We start from the raw sequence: 17,612 nt of genomic DNA, 5'->3' as shown, positions 1-17,612 counted from the left end.
TATGACAATGCAGAAGTCCCAGTCTCAGTTGCAATCGCAGCCCCGCTGCACCCTTTACCCCAAACATTTTGGCCAGCTCTTTGGTCTTGGCCATATGCAAAGTTGGCCCGAAGGCCGCGAGCAATGAATGGTGGTTCCTTGGCCGAGTGTTTGCAGTATGGTGGTCAGAGGTTCTGAGGCGGCTCCTTCTCTCTTTTCGCTGGCAAGCTGGCTGGTGTTTCATAAATTATAACGCAGCTTTTCCGCAAATTTGCGCGGCAGCCACAGAGGATGAATAAAAAAAAAGGAGAAGAAAATAAAAAGAAAAAGAAAAGCACCTCAAAAACAACGTCATTTATTATGAATTTTGATCGCTTCTGGACGCGGCTTAGTCGGTTAATCTTCGTTATAAATTTGGGCCATAATTGATTTAATGCAGCATTTAACTTGATGCGACGCACAGCAAGAGTTTATTAAATTCTTAACCCCTTATCACCGTTTTTTTTCTTGTGATTTCCTTTCAGCATCCCGCATGCCCTCCACCCATGCCTCGCCCCAAGTGTGCCGGCCGCACTTCCACACCCCGCTGAGTCCCTGGCTGACCAGCGAGCACAAGTCCTTCGCCCCCGCCAGCGCCTGGAGCATGGGCCAGTTCGCCTGCCCGCAGGAGCCGCAGGTGGAGCACAAGCTGGGCCAGATGGGCCAGAGCCACCAGACGACGGCCGCCGGCCAGCACTCGTTCCCCTTCCCGCCGACGCCGCCAAAGGACTCCACGCCCGACTCCGTGCAAACCGGTCCATCCGAGTACCAGGTGAGTGGCACCGACGTTTTATCGATATGCCTAGCGGCTCCATCGAGCGATCGGCGATTATTTCGATTACCGAAAGCTTCTTAATGGGAATACAGCAGATATTAACGAATTATATTGATCAACTTAACGTCTTAAATATTGCAATATTCATTTCTTTAATCGTCATTATGATATCATCATTTGAATATATATTGGTCGTCAATTATTGTTGAACATTCAACAGAGGCATAAAATACTTTGCTGAAAGTGCCTTTAAGATTTGAGTTTAACGAGCATTTAGGTTTAATGAAGCCTCATGGTTATTCAACTTTTTTCAACAATCTTCTTACAGGCCGTGATGAACGCGTTTATGCACCAGCAGGCCACGGGCTCTACCTCACTAACGGACGCCAGCTGCGCGCTGGACATCAAGCCGTCGATCCAGAACGGCAGTGCGAGCGGATCCTCCGGCAGCGGCACCACCCACACGTCGACGCCCAAGCAGCGCGAAGGTACAGCCAGCACCACTAATTCCAGCTCCAACTCTAGCAGCAGTCAGCACCAGCAGCAGCAACAACAGCAGCAACAGCAGCAGCAGCAGCAACAGCAGCAGCAGAGTAACAGCAACACCACCGCCAGCAGCAACACATCCGCCTCGTCCTCCGCCGCAGCAGCATCCCTGTCCGCCGCCGTAGCCGCCTCCGCAGCCACATCCTCGAACGGATTGTTCGACGGCACGGCGCAGGCGTACAGCAGCGGGGGTGGTGGCGGCAGCGGGGGCGGTGGCAGCGGCAGCGGTGGCTACGATACCAGCAGCTATGCCAGCTATCACCATGCGGCGGCGCATCATCAAGCGGCCGCTGTGGCGGCGGCGAATATGTTCCAAAGTTCCTCGGTAGCGGCGGCTGCAGTGCGTCACAGTATGGCTGCGGCGCAGGCGCACCACCATCACCATCACCACCACAGTGGCCACCACCACGGTGGCAGCTCGTCCGGATTGCATGGGCTGGGTGGCTCGGTGGGCGGCACCGCCGGCATGGGCAGCATGAGCGGCAACAGCGCCGGAGCGGGATCGCTGAGCGGGCACAGTGGCGCCGGCAGCAATGCGGGCAGCAATTGCCTGGACGTCAAGCCCGTGCGGACCAAGCCGCGGACCAGTGCTGGTAAGCAAGACAAAAGCTTATAGACATTATGCGATCTTGGTGTGGGTGAATAATCATTGTTACTCGCCATCGATTGTTTAATCATTCAATTATTACTATTATAACGTCGGTGTTGTGTGTGCACTGAGACTGCCTACAAACGTGCATTATTTTCATTAACATTACAATCTATTCAGTTTGTGAAACAAAATGCATTGATTAAGCATTGGATAACGCGCTTTGTATGCAGTCTCAAAGTGAACCACTTATTGTTTAGTTTTCACTTTAGTTTTAGTTATCATTTTTGAATAACCCCTCCATTCCACCACCACCACCCCCGCTTACTTTGATTGCCATTGCTCTTTCACACGCTGACGTGGGAAGACCGAATGTGAATCCGCGTCCGAACTCTTCACCACTTAACTCCTGCTCTAAAAACCCATTCCCCACTTGACATGTGCTCGGGAGCAGCATGCTGGCCACATTCCCGCCACTTGAGCATGTTTCCTGCCTTCGCTGGTCGCGTAAAAATATGCAGAAAGATCCCAGGGCAAGGGCCCTTCCTCCTCCTCCACCTCCTTCTCCGCTGCCGTTGCCGTTGCGTATACGCGGTGTATTCGCTTGCCATGAAATCAGCACATTACAATGACAACAACGGCAACAACAATAGCTGCAACTGCGGCAGCAACTTCAATGCTATTGTCAACGCTTTGCTCGGCTCCACTGGCTCATGATGTTGCTGCTGCTGCTGTTGTTGTGGTTGTTAATTACTTGATGTTGCTGCTGCCTTAGTTGCCTCTGCTGCTGCTGTTTGAAAAGACCCACCACACAAACAAGCACACACATTCATTCGCATTCGCTGCGGAAGTTGCAGGCTGCTGCACCTGCTTTAGAGTTGCGTTTTTGCATGGCCCGACAGCAGCAGCAGCAGCAGCAGCAACAACAACGACATCTTTATAGCTGCCACTTGGGCCGTGCGTGAGGGTCGGACCGCTGCTGCCACAGCCAACCCCCAAAAACAAGCAGCAAAACAGGCAGCTAAGGAAAACCAGCTGGCAAAGGCACATACAACGGCAACATTAGTCACAGCAGCGATATTAGCCATACCAGCGATATTAGCCATACCAGCGGTATAAGCCGCAGCAACAACTCAGTTGCCAACTTCTGTTTAGGCATAAGTATGTGAGAGACGGCCGCTTTTGGACTGAAAATTAACTTTGATATGGAGAAAGCATGTTAATATGCGTGCAGCAGCAAAGGACAATTATCTGTTGATGCAGTAGGCGAAGAATTATGAAACCAGCCAAGTGGCAACGGCAGCCTTTGCCACAAGTGCAGCACTGCAACACTGCAACATGGCAGCATTGCAACATCTAAAGCACAGCAGAGCAACACGAACTGTTGACGCCTAACGTCTAACCTCTGTTAAGGGCAAATTGTTAGGCACTTGCCGCACACTTTTCGCACCACCACTGCAATTGTTCGCTTGTTACAGCACAAAGAGCACACCTTGCTTTCCAGCTGCACCCACCGAATGCAAATAGATCCGTAGCCATATCCATATGGGCCATATAATCATGACTGTATAACAGCCGCAAATGAGGAAGCCAAAGGTACAAAAATACAAAAATACAAAAAGCTAAAAAAACAGAAATACCTGAACAGGCAGAAGACGACGCCTGACAAAACGCTTGCAGATTTTATTTTATTTCATTCTCTTGGCTCGGCGACAGTTTCCTTTTTTTTCTTCTGTATTTTCTTTTAAGCCTGGCCTTAACTAACCAAGAGAGGCAGAAGACAACAAAAAAATGAGAAAAAACATTGTATGCCTTCGTTAGTCCCGGCAGCAGCATCTTGTTGCCTGTATTTATTTATCGTTTATCGCATCGCTGGCGATAAGTTTTTCGGGCGCAAGAACATGTGTTGTGGCTTTTGTGGCTCGTTGCCACTGCAACTTGGCCGGCCAGCGAATTGATTGGATGCCATTTCGGCTTTTGTCAGGTGAAAATAAAAAATGTTGTGAATGAGCTTTAAGTAATTGATATGGGTACGGACACTGGACACTCGCAGCTCGCAACTCGCAACTCGCAACCTGGGACCTTCATCTTTCGATTGTGGGTTATGGGATATGGAATCCCCCGATCCGCAAGTCCTCCGATCCTCTTGCATACCTCACTTCACTCAATCAGGAGGCTTTAAGCCCCGAACGGCGAGCATTGTTCCTTTGTCCGCGCTTTGACAGCTGTGGCCTCAAAATGAGGCGCTTGCCATTTATTTGCGGCATGCACCCCCAATCCCCTGCAAACCCTATATGCCCCTAACCACCACCCCCCCCCCCCCCCCCAAACCCCCTAGCAATTTATAACCCCTTTTTCGATTCTGGCAGCGTGCCAATTATTCATACTAGGCGCATACTTTTCATTTTTGTCCTGCCACTTTTGTTCAATTTAATTAATTTCATTCGTTCGTTGTTCCTTTCGAGTATTTTATGCATTTTCATTTTGGAATTTTTATTGGAAATTTTCAAAATAAACAACAACAGCAGCAACAACTACTATTTACTCACACATCCATGTGTCTTTTGTCTTGCTCACCAGTAATTGTCTCTATCTTAACTATCCTAACCAGCCCATAAATCTGTATATTAATCCAAACAACTAATTAAAACGGAGATTCTCAGGATCTCCCCCTCTCTCACTGTGCTGCCCACATGCATGAAAAGTCCAACAAATTAACGAGAAAAAGGTACAACACATAAATTCTAGACAATTATGGCCCACTGACGCCAAATGTCAAATCAAGCAGCAACAGTTAGTTGGACCTTTAAACCCCAGACGACGATGGCCAAGAGAAGAAGGCTGCCAAATCAGGCCCTAAAAACAGGTTCAGTTTCGGTTTCAGTTTCAGTTTGGGTTTGGGTTTGGGTTCGAGATTGGGATTGGAATTGGGTTCGAGTCACTTTTTTTCCTCTTATTTGTGAGACCCAGACAATGTCACACCGTAAAAAACAAATGCAGACGAAGAAATACCAAAGTGTGCACAAATTTCCAGGAAATTACAGCCAGATGACTGGGCCCATGGACCACAGAAGATGATGTAAGTGGTGGGGGGTAGGTACGAGTATAGGTGGAAAACAGTTATAAGCAGGCTACTAAATCATAGCCCAACCTGCTACGTGTCTCGCCGGAAAATGAAAATGAATAAAATACGAGTATATATACAAGGAAAATAAAACAGAGGAGGGACAAGCCACAAGAGTGGAGGCAAATTGAAACCAAAACAAAGCCGAGGGAAAATCTAAAACAAATGCCTGTTGGCCATAAAACACAGTCAAACACACACGGCAAAGTTGAGGTCCCAGGATCGCTATACTCGTAAATAGGAATCGAATCAAAATGTAGTTAAAACCAAGAATTCCCAGTGCGCGTGCGCAGCAGCCAACTTCGTATTGGGACTTTATTCCTTTCAATTTCGGCCAACTTGGCTGCTCCTGCTGCTGGTGCTGCTGCTGCTGCCTTTTTGTGTTGTCAAAAGTGGGCACATAGGGTAAAAACATCATTAACACGTTTGATTTATTAACTGCCGAGTGGTTATTCCGATTGGCCGAGGAGCCCCGCAACTTTCCGGGAAGCTGAAAAACCCCATAGAAAACCAGCAACAATGGTTAGCCACACTTTATGGCTTAATATGCAACTTGCACGGGGGAGTTTCGCCTTTTATGCTAAATGCTAACCTTCCGTTGTTCTGCTTTATGACAAACTAATAAATGCATAAAGTTTTCAATTTTCAACTGCTTCTGTTCGAGGCGCAAACCGAAGACAGATGTTGCCATTAATATGCATGACTGGGGCAGGTGAAAATTTATGGCTAAGAGAATGATACAAAAAACGAGCATAGGAAACGCACAGAAATTCGCAATTTCTCGCTGTTCGAGAGACAAACACCAGAACTTTTCTTCGCCCTGCCATAATTTATGCACTTTTAATTCAGTGGGTGTTGCTCCACTGATTGGCGGCACTTTTGCGTCGTCGAAGCAAAAAACGAAAAAAGGAAAACACGCCCTGCGGCAATTAAAAAGTGCCATAAAAACCAAACAAAAATACACGAAAAATAAACCAAGGCAGCACAAACTTGCGATTAAATGAAAACAAATGAACTGTTTATTTAACGCGCCTGGAGCAGTTCACAAAAAAGAAAACAAACCAAAGAGATTACTTTGCCACATGCTGTCGCCGTGGAGTTGGGGAAAAACACGCAGAGCGCTTTATTTAATTTCTTTGAAAGCTCAGAAACAAAATGCCTGGCATGCCAGAAGACAGGACGCCACAGGACTCCACAGGACACCGCAGGACACGTGTGACAATAGCTGCGTGAACCAAATCACGTGAGGCAAACCGTCCGAAAAATGAAATTAAAGCCCGGTTCTGTCATCAAAACGCAACTGGAATTCCCCTAATGGCATTTCAGCAGGCGACCGGTTGACAAACGCACTTAATGAGATCCTAACCTTTTGCTTTTCTGTTTCTTTTTTCGGTTTTTTTGTGGGTTTTGGGCGCGCCTTTGGCCAGTGGCTAATATTCAATAAAAAGTTATGCTCATGTGGCCATGTAAAAAGGTTGGCTTAATTAATTACGCCAGAGCTACCAAAAAGTAGCGTTAAATCTTTCAGTTTTCTTTTTAGCATAGCTAATGTGGAGGGGGTGAGGGGGCTTTTCGAGGGAGTGACTTTATGACTAAATTTCAATTTAAAAACAAGCGCACAACAAACAACAAAGACACAAAGCATTAAACGCAAAAACAAACCGAAATAATGAAGCCCATTTAGTGGCGTCATTAAATGAGTGAATGGGGCTAAAGTGGGGGGTGTTCCAAAAGTTCCAAAGAGAAAACTCTGGCCCCAAAGAAGACAACTGTAATATGGAACGTTAATAACGCGTTACATTTGCAACTTCATCTCGCTCCCTCGGGTCAAATCAACTCTGCTTACAAATTATGACTAAACTTATTCAAATGAGGCTGACTTACAGTTAGCCCTGGGGTGCAAACGAGAGGGCCAGCTCCGGTTAGAAAGAGAGAGAGAGAGAGAGAGGGAGAGGGAGTCGCAACGAACTGCAGTCACTAGAACGGAGCCGCTGTCGCTGCTTAATTAAAATGTGTAAAGTCAGCAGAGGCAATGCGGGAGAGAGACGGAAGCAGGCCTAGCGAAAGAGACGGGGCTACACAGCCGACCCCAGCGAATCCATCATTTCCGCTTCCATGCGTTTGCCCAGCAACCCAAAAAAAAAAGAAAAAAATAAAAGAAAAGGAATGGAATGGGTAAAACCAAGAAAAAACTAAGGAAAAATACAGCACAACCAAGCAACATACACACAAAAAACAAAAGACATCAAAATGACTGAGAAACAGCTGAAAAATGTTGCCCTCTACTACTACCAGTACTACTTCTACTACCACTGTTGTTGTTGCTGCTGCCGCTGCTGTGCATCATGTCGTTGTCGCGCGCTTTGGGTTAACATTAACCCATACAAATGTGCGGACGGCAGTGCCCCAAGAAAGTTCGCCAACACAATCGCCCAAGAATGCGACACGGAGAAAAATAATATCCCCATTAAAGCCATTTTTTCAGGTCACATTGTACACATCACTAATGCCTGCAACTAAAACTTTAATTACAATCCGAGTTTGCTGCAAAGTAATATGTGTATTTCTCCATTTAGACTGTAACAAATCATCTATATTATTAGAGCAAATTTTATCTTTGCGGAACGCCATTAAGTAAATGCATATTCTGTGTACTTTTTGCAGAGGGACGCGAGTGTGTGAATTGTGGCGCCACATCGACGCCACTGTGGCGACGCGACGGAACGGGACACTATCTGTGCAACGCCTGTGGCCTGTACTACAAAATGAACGGCCAGAACCGACCCCTGATTAAGCCAAAGCGAAGACTGGTAAGTTAAATAGTTAAATAGTTAAAATGGTTGATAAACGGATATATGCGACCCGCTGTGCCAAGCATCCACACATTCGATCAAATTAACTAATAAATTCAGCAACTGTATTGGGGAATGGGATGCAGTTCCTGGGAAATCGCTGCACATGAGCATCAATCTCTGGCCACGTTTCTGTCGCCAAAGGCCATAAAAAGCAGCGTGAAAGTTCTCAAATGTCATAATACTTGTACGATTCCGGGAACCAGAAACTCTTTACGTTTCCCTGATTGGAGCTGTTTTGGAGCGGTTGGCGGGATATGGGAATGGGTAGGGTATGGGTATGGGAAAAATGCTTTCGATTTGAATGCTGGCTGATAACGATCGAGGTGCATCATCATTATCACTTAGCGCACTAAAAACATAATCAGACAGCAGCCGGAGTTTGTGTGTGGGTTAGGGGCTACGGTTTTTATCGAGCTGGATCATCAACAAACTATGAAAATATCTGTAACCTTGTCGCGGTCAGGTTCGGTTCTTCGTTTTCTTGTCGTTTTATTTCATTGGCGCCAGTACGCAACGAAACGAAAGACTTAAGCAACGAACGCGAGGAGGCCAACCACACGAAAAATTGGTCTATTAAAGATGCGTAAAAAGGCAGGCAACAACCATAACAACACGGCCACAAACAAACAAACTGTTAAACACTGCTTCGCGTGGCTCGGCGTTGATTTTTTATTGGCATTTAAATCGTATGCGTTTTGATTGCATAACATTAACATAAATAAACCATTATTATCCCCGCTGATCCCCGCTGACGTAGGGAATTCCCAAGAAATTCACAGCTGGATCCCCATCTGAATCCCAGCCTTTCGACCAGCTTCACTCGCAGATCGACGAGTGTGTTTGGCCATTGGACTTCTACGTTGACAAAATATGCAACAAATTAAAATTTATGTGGCACTCAGCTGACTTATGGACCGAATGATGTCGAGCCACTCACTCCTTTCACTCCGGTCGGGTCGCACAGGATGCGGCCCATCAACTTCAAATGTCCTTAGCTGCTTGAAATGCAATTCAATTGTGTTTAGCCGGCCTTCGCCAAAGGCTGACCATTGAAATCACAGTGAATTGGCCCCGAAACTCTTTGGGTGGCAATTGTATTGATCTTCGGACGAGAGGCGAGGGTCAAGTTGTGCTTGGAGTTTGGCATGGATTTCGCTTGGCTCTTGCTGGCAAATTTTGCATACGATGCTGATGCGCTGCTGCACCTGCAGCTAAAAGGGGGCGGGGAACCGGTCCTCATTGTCTGCTTTGGGGCCGCCTTTAATTAAATTTCCGAATTGTATGAAAACAGTCAACAAGTCGTTACTCTTCGAGCGCAGAGCCCAGCAATATTCTTTTTTTCTGTGCTGTTCTGTGTTGTGTTGGATTTTGTTTGGTTGTATATAGCTGTTCGAACCCCGAGCGCTTGGAAACAGAACAATGCAAATTTTTAATTTATGTATTTTAGCCCGCAACTCAGTTTCAGTTTCAGTTTCGGCTTTAAGTTTTCTGTTTTCAGTTTTCTGTTTTCAGTTTTCTGTTTTCAGTTGCCGGCCCCGTTCGCTTACATATGTTTTTCCAGTTGTTCCGCCGTTGTTCTGCTGCTCCTTTGTTGTTGCTGAACTCTGGCTAAGCAGCCCGCTGGCGTCGCAATAATTGCATTTAATTATAAGGCCCGAAAACTTTTATAAGCGTTAACGTTTCGTTTTGTTTTCGCTTTTAGCCGCCAGGCTGCCCCTGCCCTTACTCCGCTGCCATTCAAAAGCAGCCAAGCCTTTACATTTGCAGCCTTGAGAGTCATTTGTCACATTTGTCAGATAGTGCAGATCGAAATGGCTGAAAAACAATATATATTTTCTTGCAAATATCAACAGATATCGGTCGAACATTAATTTTGATAACCTACCTTAAATTTCCAACAATCATTTCCGATTACTACACCTCAAAAACAGTCTGTGTCTATAGCTAATTGCCAATCCATGTTTAAAAGCCGCAAATCCGCAAAGAACACTAAACTTTAGCTGGGGTCAATCGCAGTCAACAGGCAGCTGCTCATCTCGCCGATCGTGACTTATATAATCAGGGGGGCATCGAGGGGAGGCGAAAAGGGGCGAGACTCGGCGCTTGCATTTTGCATAATATTTATGCCTCAGTTGCTGCCAGCTTAATTTATGCGAATTTTCACACATTAAATTGAACAAAACGACGGCCACGTCATGGCAAAAAAAAATAAAAAAGAAACAAAAACAAAAAAAAAAACGAAGTAACAACAAAGTTAAAAATTATTTATTCCTACGCTTATTACATTGGCTTATGTCACATTTGCATGTCGCTGCTTTGAGCGTTACCAAGAAAAGCGCTGTCGATTGCCATTTGGAAATCGTCGTTAGCAACAATAAACCCATCAACACTTGACACAATCGCTTATGAATGCATTTGGAGAATAGAGCTTAATTAATTATTAATCCGCGGGCGTATATCAACGCTAACAGCTCAACAGCCAGCGGTTAAAGCCATAAACCAGGCTTAAACGATCGCAGCGGGCCAACGGATTTTGTGGCCAACCCACTGAGAAGCTGAGAAAGAGAGAGCCACAGTGAAAACGAAAGAGACCCATAGAGAGCGAGAGAGGGGGAAAACTAATTAACACATTTTGGGGCCAGCTGTGGCATCTCGGGTTCCCCGTGGGAAAATCGAATCGATTGTAGGCTGTGACGTTCAGAAATTAAATGCACAAGGGCAGACGATCGATAATCGAACGAGAGCCAAATCAAAACTAAAGCAGATCGAAGGGGAACAAAATAAAATCACGAAAAAGGAGGCAAGCTGGCAAAAAAGTTTAATGCACGTTACTCCTTTTGGCCTCTTCATCATGATGATCGTCGAACGCAGCCAACGGGGCGTATACGCAATCGCGGGCATTAAGCTTGTTTTGCTCGTTTTTTTATTTTGTTTTTTTTTTGGTTATTCTTATTTGGGGCGCTAGGAGATCTTGTTAAGTGGGGGCCTAATGTTATTAAAATGCACTTGGGGCCACAAAAGCGAGCTGACGAACCTGATCGGCGAAAAGAAGGCAATGCAGCCGCGCAGATCAATTAAAAATTAACGATACGAAGCGCAACGCAACGCAAAAACGGGGCGTGCCAATAATAATAATGGAAGAGGCTCAAACCAGGGCTCAAATGTTGCTGCAGCCCAGCCAAAAGGGTTGTCCTCCGATGATTAAGGCCAAGCCAGTCTTTTGTCTTGTCTTTTTACCTCTCATTTTGTATCAGCTCTTTTTATATATTATACATTGTTTTTTTTTTTATATTTTAGTAAGCTTGTTAAGCGGGAATTCAGCAGCTTTTGAGCTGCTTTCGCTTTTGCTCGCCCTCTCTTTCCAGCGACAAAATTTATGGTGACTGTTTAATATGCAAATGCATAATTTTGCACAGGTTACAGCACACACCCCACACAGCACCCCACCAGAAAAGGGTTGCTTATGCATTTTCTAACCCTTTTCCATTTTATTTACAGACAATGAACACGCAGTTAGCTGGCTTGAGCGGTCCGGGGGGAGCTGGGCGAGGGGCAAGGGGGTGGTGCGCGTGTCTAGCGCACATTCATTTTGGTCAGCCACTGACCACGAGGCTCCACTGGCTCCACCTTGCCTCTTGGCCGGCTCCATAATTTATTTAGGTTCGCGCTGCCCCCATTCAATGGCCAGTGACAAATATTAATGACGATTTTCATGCCTTCCAATGGGAGCTAAGGTTACGGGGGGTTGTCTATTGCAACTATAGTTTGCTTTAAATGCAAGTCACTGCACTAAAAGAAAACTGAGTGTTATTACCAACAAAAAAGATGGCATATTTCATAGACATTTACTAAGCATCTATCAAGTCATATCTTCTTTGTAACAAACATATTTTATTTAACATTAAAGCCTCCGATGCTTACATAAAATACCCGCCAATTTCTCCGTGTTTAGGGTCAAACTCTGGTAGCCACTGTGGCTGCTTAAAATTCACAACAAAGGCCCATTGACATTTTAGCATTTGCATGGGACAAAAAAGCGAATGTCCGTCCGTTTTATTTGTAAACCTCCCCAGTAAAAGCCGCAGTCTGGATCGTAAAATTCATTGAGCAGCATTAATGAGCGACATTAATGGCTTGTTCTGTTTGCTGGCCATATAACATTTTATTGATTTTTTATAACCAACTCCACTCCGCAGGGGCAGGTGTGATTTTTAGCAACAGTTTCGTGCCAGGTCGCAGCTTGAGCATGGAAATGAGTTAAGCTGATGTTTTAATTAGTCAAATTAGCTGCAGGGAAAGCCACAAGCCGAACTGAGTCACGCCCACTTGCCGCCCCTCAAGCCCGGAACGCATATAGTAAAATACGTAGAGAAGTAAATGAAAAGGAATACGGAGAGCATAAAATTTGAATTTTTAAATTAAATTTCACATTCAGAGATACGCGCTCACCGTTCTGAATGTAACTGCCATGTGCCAGACGCAAACTCAACAAACCCCATTTTGTCCCCACATTTTTTTCTGCAGCCACCCGATGTACAGCATCAGATATAGAAATTTTCTGCCCCGCTATCTTTAGTTATCTTCCCTTGATATATACTATACATATGTATGTGTAAGTGTGAGTGGGTGGCTCCAAAACAACCCCCAGATTGAGGGGGCGGCCATGCGCTGTGAGCCAAGTTAAGGGTAGACTGAAAAGCGACTGGGAAAAATTTAATGAATGTTTTGTTAGATAACACAGATACAGATACAGATACAGCCAAGTGCTGGGCCAGGAGAAGATACTGAAAAGCGAGCTGCACAGAGATGCCCCAAGTGAAAGATGTTACACTGAGATACGGATATAACATCCACTGGGCAGAAACTCGTCCTTCCCAACACCACAACACCCCAAAGCCCCCATGTTTCCCCACTTTTTCGCCAGCATCTTGACTGTGTCCCGGCTCGTATCTCAGATGGCAAAGGGCATTGCCACTGAACGGCGACTCAAAAAGAGAGCGCACAAAAGCTGCGCAATAAATAGCAGTGTAGAGGGGGAGAATCTATTTACTCGGTAAATATTTACTTAGCCTTAGCCACCCGTTTTCCCCCCGCCTCAAAATTCCCTGGCATCTTTAGCTCTGTGTTTCACTTACAATTAAATATTTAAATGCCTGTGTTTGTGTGGGTTTTTTTTTTGTGTGTCTGTGTGTGTGTGAAATGAAAACGAAATTTGCATAACATCACAAAAGCAAAGAAAAATCTCGGCGATAAGAAGACGAGTCGTCCATTTTGTGAGCTTTATTTTGAAAATATATAAATCACACAAAGCGCAGCAAAAGGTGTCAAATGTGCGGCCGCCAGCAGAGCGAAAGAGAGCGACATTAAAGCTAAGAAAGAGACAGCGACTGCCGGGGAGTATAACAATGCAAACGCATTTTGTCATGCATTGATAAATCACAATTTATGGCCACAACACTGAAAACCACAATGCCAACGGAAAAACAGCGGAGGTCACAATTGTAGCAATTTAATTTCACTTCAGAGATATTTTTAAATTATAATATGAAGTGTTTTTTATACTATATATAAGTATATATTTACATTTGTTAAAACTAGGTTTGTTTCAAGCTAGAAAACGGATAATATTTCATATTCATAATGGAGATTTCATTTTATATTGCCAAATTCATACTTGGATAATTTCATTTTCCTGGGGTAGTATTTTATTATCTTTTATGTTGCGGCACATGAAACATTCCTTGTATGTCTCTTGCTTTTGCTTTTGTTTATTAATCGCAAGCGCCATCTTGTTTTGGATGTTTGCTGTCGCTGTTGTTGTTATTGTTGTTGTTGTTGTTTTGGCGCTTGCGCTTTTTGCATTTCAATTAAACCCCAAACGCCTGTCAATGTCTGACAGTTTGTCAATTTTCCCATCAAAACCCCCGCCCCCGAGAAGTCAATTACGCCCCTCTCGCTCGCACTTTGCATGCAGGCGATGTGACATTGATTTATGCGATTTGCCGATTGTCGATTGTTGGGTCCGTGATTGCAGTACTTACTGTACCTTATGTTGTGTTACGTCAGGGCACAGAATCAATGTGACACTGTTGGCCAACAGAAGTTGGTGGAGTCTTAAACGCACACCCACCGAATGGGGGAATGGAATGCGAAACTGTGATCCTGTTTTTGCTGCTCCTCGAACTGTTTTGTTGCATTGTCATGTTAACAACTTAATTTATATACGCTTAAGCATTTCGGCCAAGTTGTCGTCGCGTCTGCGAGAGAGACTGCAGCATAATTACCACAAGTTTATCCTCACCCATCGCACCCCTCGTAGGCGTTGAAATTAATTTTGAATCTCTCACTTTTCGCATTTCGGGCCGGGCATTTCGGTCCGCGTGCGCTGTCTGCAGAAATTGTTACAAGCTCGTTAACACAAGACAGTGCCACCAAAAAAAATGCAGACACCAGCACCAGTTCAGCACAGCTCCCTTGCCATATGACCTCTGATTTATGTTAATCGCCAAATCGGGAACAGGTGAGACACACAGAGCAGAGTAGAGCCAAACCAAAACCAAACTGATCGAAATCGAGATCAAGCTGCAGATCGAAGTCGAATTCAAACTCTGCGGCGACGAAGGCAAAGGCGATTCCCTTGTGGCAGAGGCAACAATTAAAAATCAAAGTCAAACATGATCAACGCCAGTTTAAGGCCTCGTAGCCATGTGTTGTACCAGCAGCATGAACAAGCCAAACTGGAAGGCTGCACAGAGCGAAAAATCCAGGGTTCTTTAAGATATATTTTGTATCATTTCAATCAATTTGTCACTTAAACAATATACATATACAGTTTTTATATATTGGGTATAACTTTTCAAATAAGATTGTTTCCAGTGCACTTATAGAGGGGGCCATGCCATAACGAAGACCAAAACGCAGACAAAGTCTGTACTACAGAAATGGGGGGAGGGATCAGGAACAGAGGCTGGGGTTTTGGGGCTCTCGATTCTTGGCTCTTGGTGCTCGATTCTCGATTCTTGATTCTCTGGGCTCGTTGCTCGATTCTCGGTTCTTGTAGCCAATTCGTGGAAATTTAAGCGTGGCACAGACATGATCCCAGCTTGTTGTTGCTGTTGTTGCTGCTGTTGTTTTTGGGCAGTTTTGTAAAAATTGTCATTTTAATGAATTGATGCTGCTGTTAACCCAAGTCGAACGCAAGGGAGCCACAATTCTGTGTCTCCGTCTCCGGAGTTTCAGAGTTCCAGAGCTCTTTGGGCTCAAGACTCTTTCGTTTAGTTTTATTTTCATTTTTTCTTTTTTTTGTTGTTGGTATGCCATCTAAAAAATGTTGTTGCCCGGTGTGTTAAGCAACTTTGTTTTGGGAAGGAGGCAGAATCGTAAGGGGAGGGACCACAGTTTCTTGTTCGTGTGGCTGACTTTTGTGCGTTAGTTTTGGCGCTGTTCAATTAGCCGTCGTGGTTGCAGCATTAGCATAATACTTTTTAAGGATATGAAAAATACATAAAAATAACCATAGTTTTGGCCTCTATCTAACCCTTTTTCGTATAATTTTTCCTCCATTTACAGACCCTGCAATCGCTGCAGAGTGCGGCCAAAAGGGCGGGCACATCCTGCGCCAACTGCAAGACCACAACCACAACCCTTTGGCGACGCAATGCCAGCGGCGAACCCGTGTGCAACGCCTGCGGATTGTACTATAAGCTTCACAATGTAAGTATCTGCACAGAACTATATGCCTACAGTATGGAAAAATGTATCTGCAAAATACAAAGAGTTGTTAGCGAAAACAAATCAGAGATTTCCGTTAGTTTTCAGATAAAATCAAGGCAATAAATACTAGATTTTGCTGCAAACATAAAGATTCCGCTTGCTTTATCAGTGTATATCAGCTCTATTAGCCCGCGAAAGCATCCCCCCTTTGTATTGATTTTCGATCCGCACGATTTAACGCCACATTTAACATCAAAATCGGACACTCTCTCTTCGTGAGTTTTTGCTGGACAGGAAGCGCACGCACCCGGGGATTAAATGTGACTAAAATGAAGTGTCTGGGAAAAAGGGCCGCCCCCTTTTCCGTTTTCCGGCCACCCCAGGGGGTTGACTGCCGTTTAGCTTCCACATTTGTTGCCGCAGCAGGTTGCTGTATTGTTACCCTCATGATGATGAATGCCTGATGATTATTTAAAGATGCCAGTTAGCCACCACCCACACACAACTCACCCACCCAGCAACTTGGTATCGCGCGATAAGCGTCTGGTGTTTGGCTGTGAAAATGCGATAAGCTTTCACCCGATTTCCCAGTTATGGGCAACGCGTGGCAGGATGCTAGAAGATCTCCCCTTTGCAGAGTTAATTTATGTAATCGACTACCAGGCTAACTGCATTCAATTGAATCATGTTTAGACCAGCCGTCCCCCTCAAAATCTCTTATTAAATATTCATTAGCCACGCTTTTCAGGGGATAAGCTCAAGTTTTTCCCCCACCTTAAAGTTTTTCTTCCTTTTTTTCAGTTGGTGTCGTTTTTTGGGGTTTGTTTTTCTGTTTTCTTTTTGCCTTTTTTGTTTCGTGGCCTGCAGTCAAGTTTTAATGAGTTTTGCGGTTGAACTTTTGGCACATTTACATGTCAGTGGCCCTTAAGTGATGGGCCACCTGTCTGGCCCACTGTGCCGCACAGTGGCTGTGTGGCAAATTAATTAAGTTGCGGCCGCAACTTGTGGCCACTTGCAAGCAAAGCGGCTGCATTTCGATGCCAATCGGCAAAGGCGAAATATTTTTAATTGAGCCCGTCCATAAAAGGCAAATATCAAAGAGCGAGCATGGCACACACTCTCGCACTTTTGCTCTATTTTCCGTAATCTGATTTACACAAAGTAAAAACTTTTCCGACATTCGAGCAACTGCACTTTGGGTGGCTGAAAAGGCGAAATTTATTTTTGCAAAAATTTTCCTTCAATTGGACAGTGGCCCATCTCGATAAGATGCCAATCAGCGCGCATTTTTGCCATTGCCATTCTGCCATCTCTGTCTGCCCCAGCGCATATCTCTCTCTTTCCCCACCTCATTCGCTGTCTCTTTCTCTTTTTTTATGCTAGTGGCTTTGGTTGCTTTTCTGGCTTTCAGTTCATTTCAATTCAATTCGTTTGTCATTTCGAGCTACGCCGCCTGTGTGGGCCTCTAGCCAAAGTGATTGGCACATTTTATGGAAATGTTGCAGGCACTAGGCATAGCACTAGTACAGTGGGGCTTTCCTAAGGGTCTCAGAAAGTAACCAAAAAACTAGTTTAACTATATTACCTTATATTTGATCCATTTAACATATTGTACTAGTTTCCCCGACCAATCGATAATGCAAATATACATTCTAGTTGGCATATGCTCTTTAAAAACCCACAACCACTGTAATCTGGAAAACTCTCGTTTCTGTATCACCATTTTCCTCGTTTCTGGATATGCACTTGCTACACAGATCTGGATTTCTTATCTTCCATCTGCGCGTGTCTGCTTGGGATTTCCTTGAAATCGGAGTGGTATATCTTTGAGAATCAGCATGTTAATTAACGGCAAATGAGACAATTGTTGGGCACACCAAATAGTCCTTGGTCCTAGTCCTTTGTGACCTGCTCGGCAATGTCCTGCGGCGAAGTGACAATGAAGAAAATATGTTTGAAATCATAAAGGTGACCTAACGGTGACTGGCGCCG

General features: G+C 44.9%; 1 protein-coding gene across 2 annotated transcripts in view; it reads left to right on the top strand.

Annotated features, from left to right (window-relative positions):
• The window catches only part of LOC6536171 (GATA-binding factor C), a 36,213-nt gene that overhangs the window by 13,186 nt on the left and 5,415 nt on the right, over positions 1-17,612 (top strand). The window contains exons 3-6 of one of the 2 annotated variants that reach the window (XM_002096726.3): positions 504-790; positions 1,122-1,932; positions 7,717-7,862; positions 15,477-15,620. In XM_002096726.3, the coding sequence (XP_002096762.3) occupies positions 504-790; positions 1,122-1,932; positions 7,717-7,862; positions 15,477-15,620 (1,388 nt within the window). The remainder of the gene's footprint in view (positions 1-503; positions 791-1,121; positions 1,933-7,716; positions 7,863-15,476; positions 15,621-17,612) is intronic. The other variant, XM_039375673.2, reaches the window with a different exon arrangement.

Source organism: Drosophila yakuba, chromosome 3R (genome assembly GCF_016746365.2).
Source record: "Drosophila yakuba strain Tai18E2 chromosome 3R, Prin_Dyak_Tai18E2_2.1, whole genome shotgun sequence".
Lineage (NCBI taxonomy): Eukaryota > Metazoa > Arthropoda > Insecta > Diptera > Drosophilidae > Drosophila > Drosophila yakuba.
This window is presented reverse-complemented; position numbering and strand designations above follow the sequence as displayed.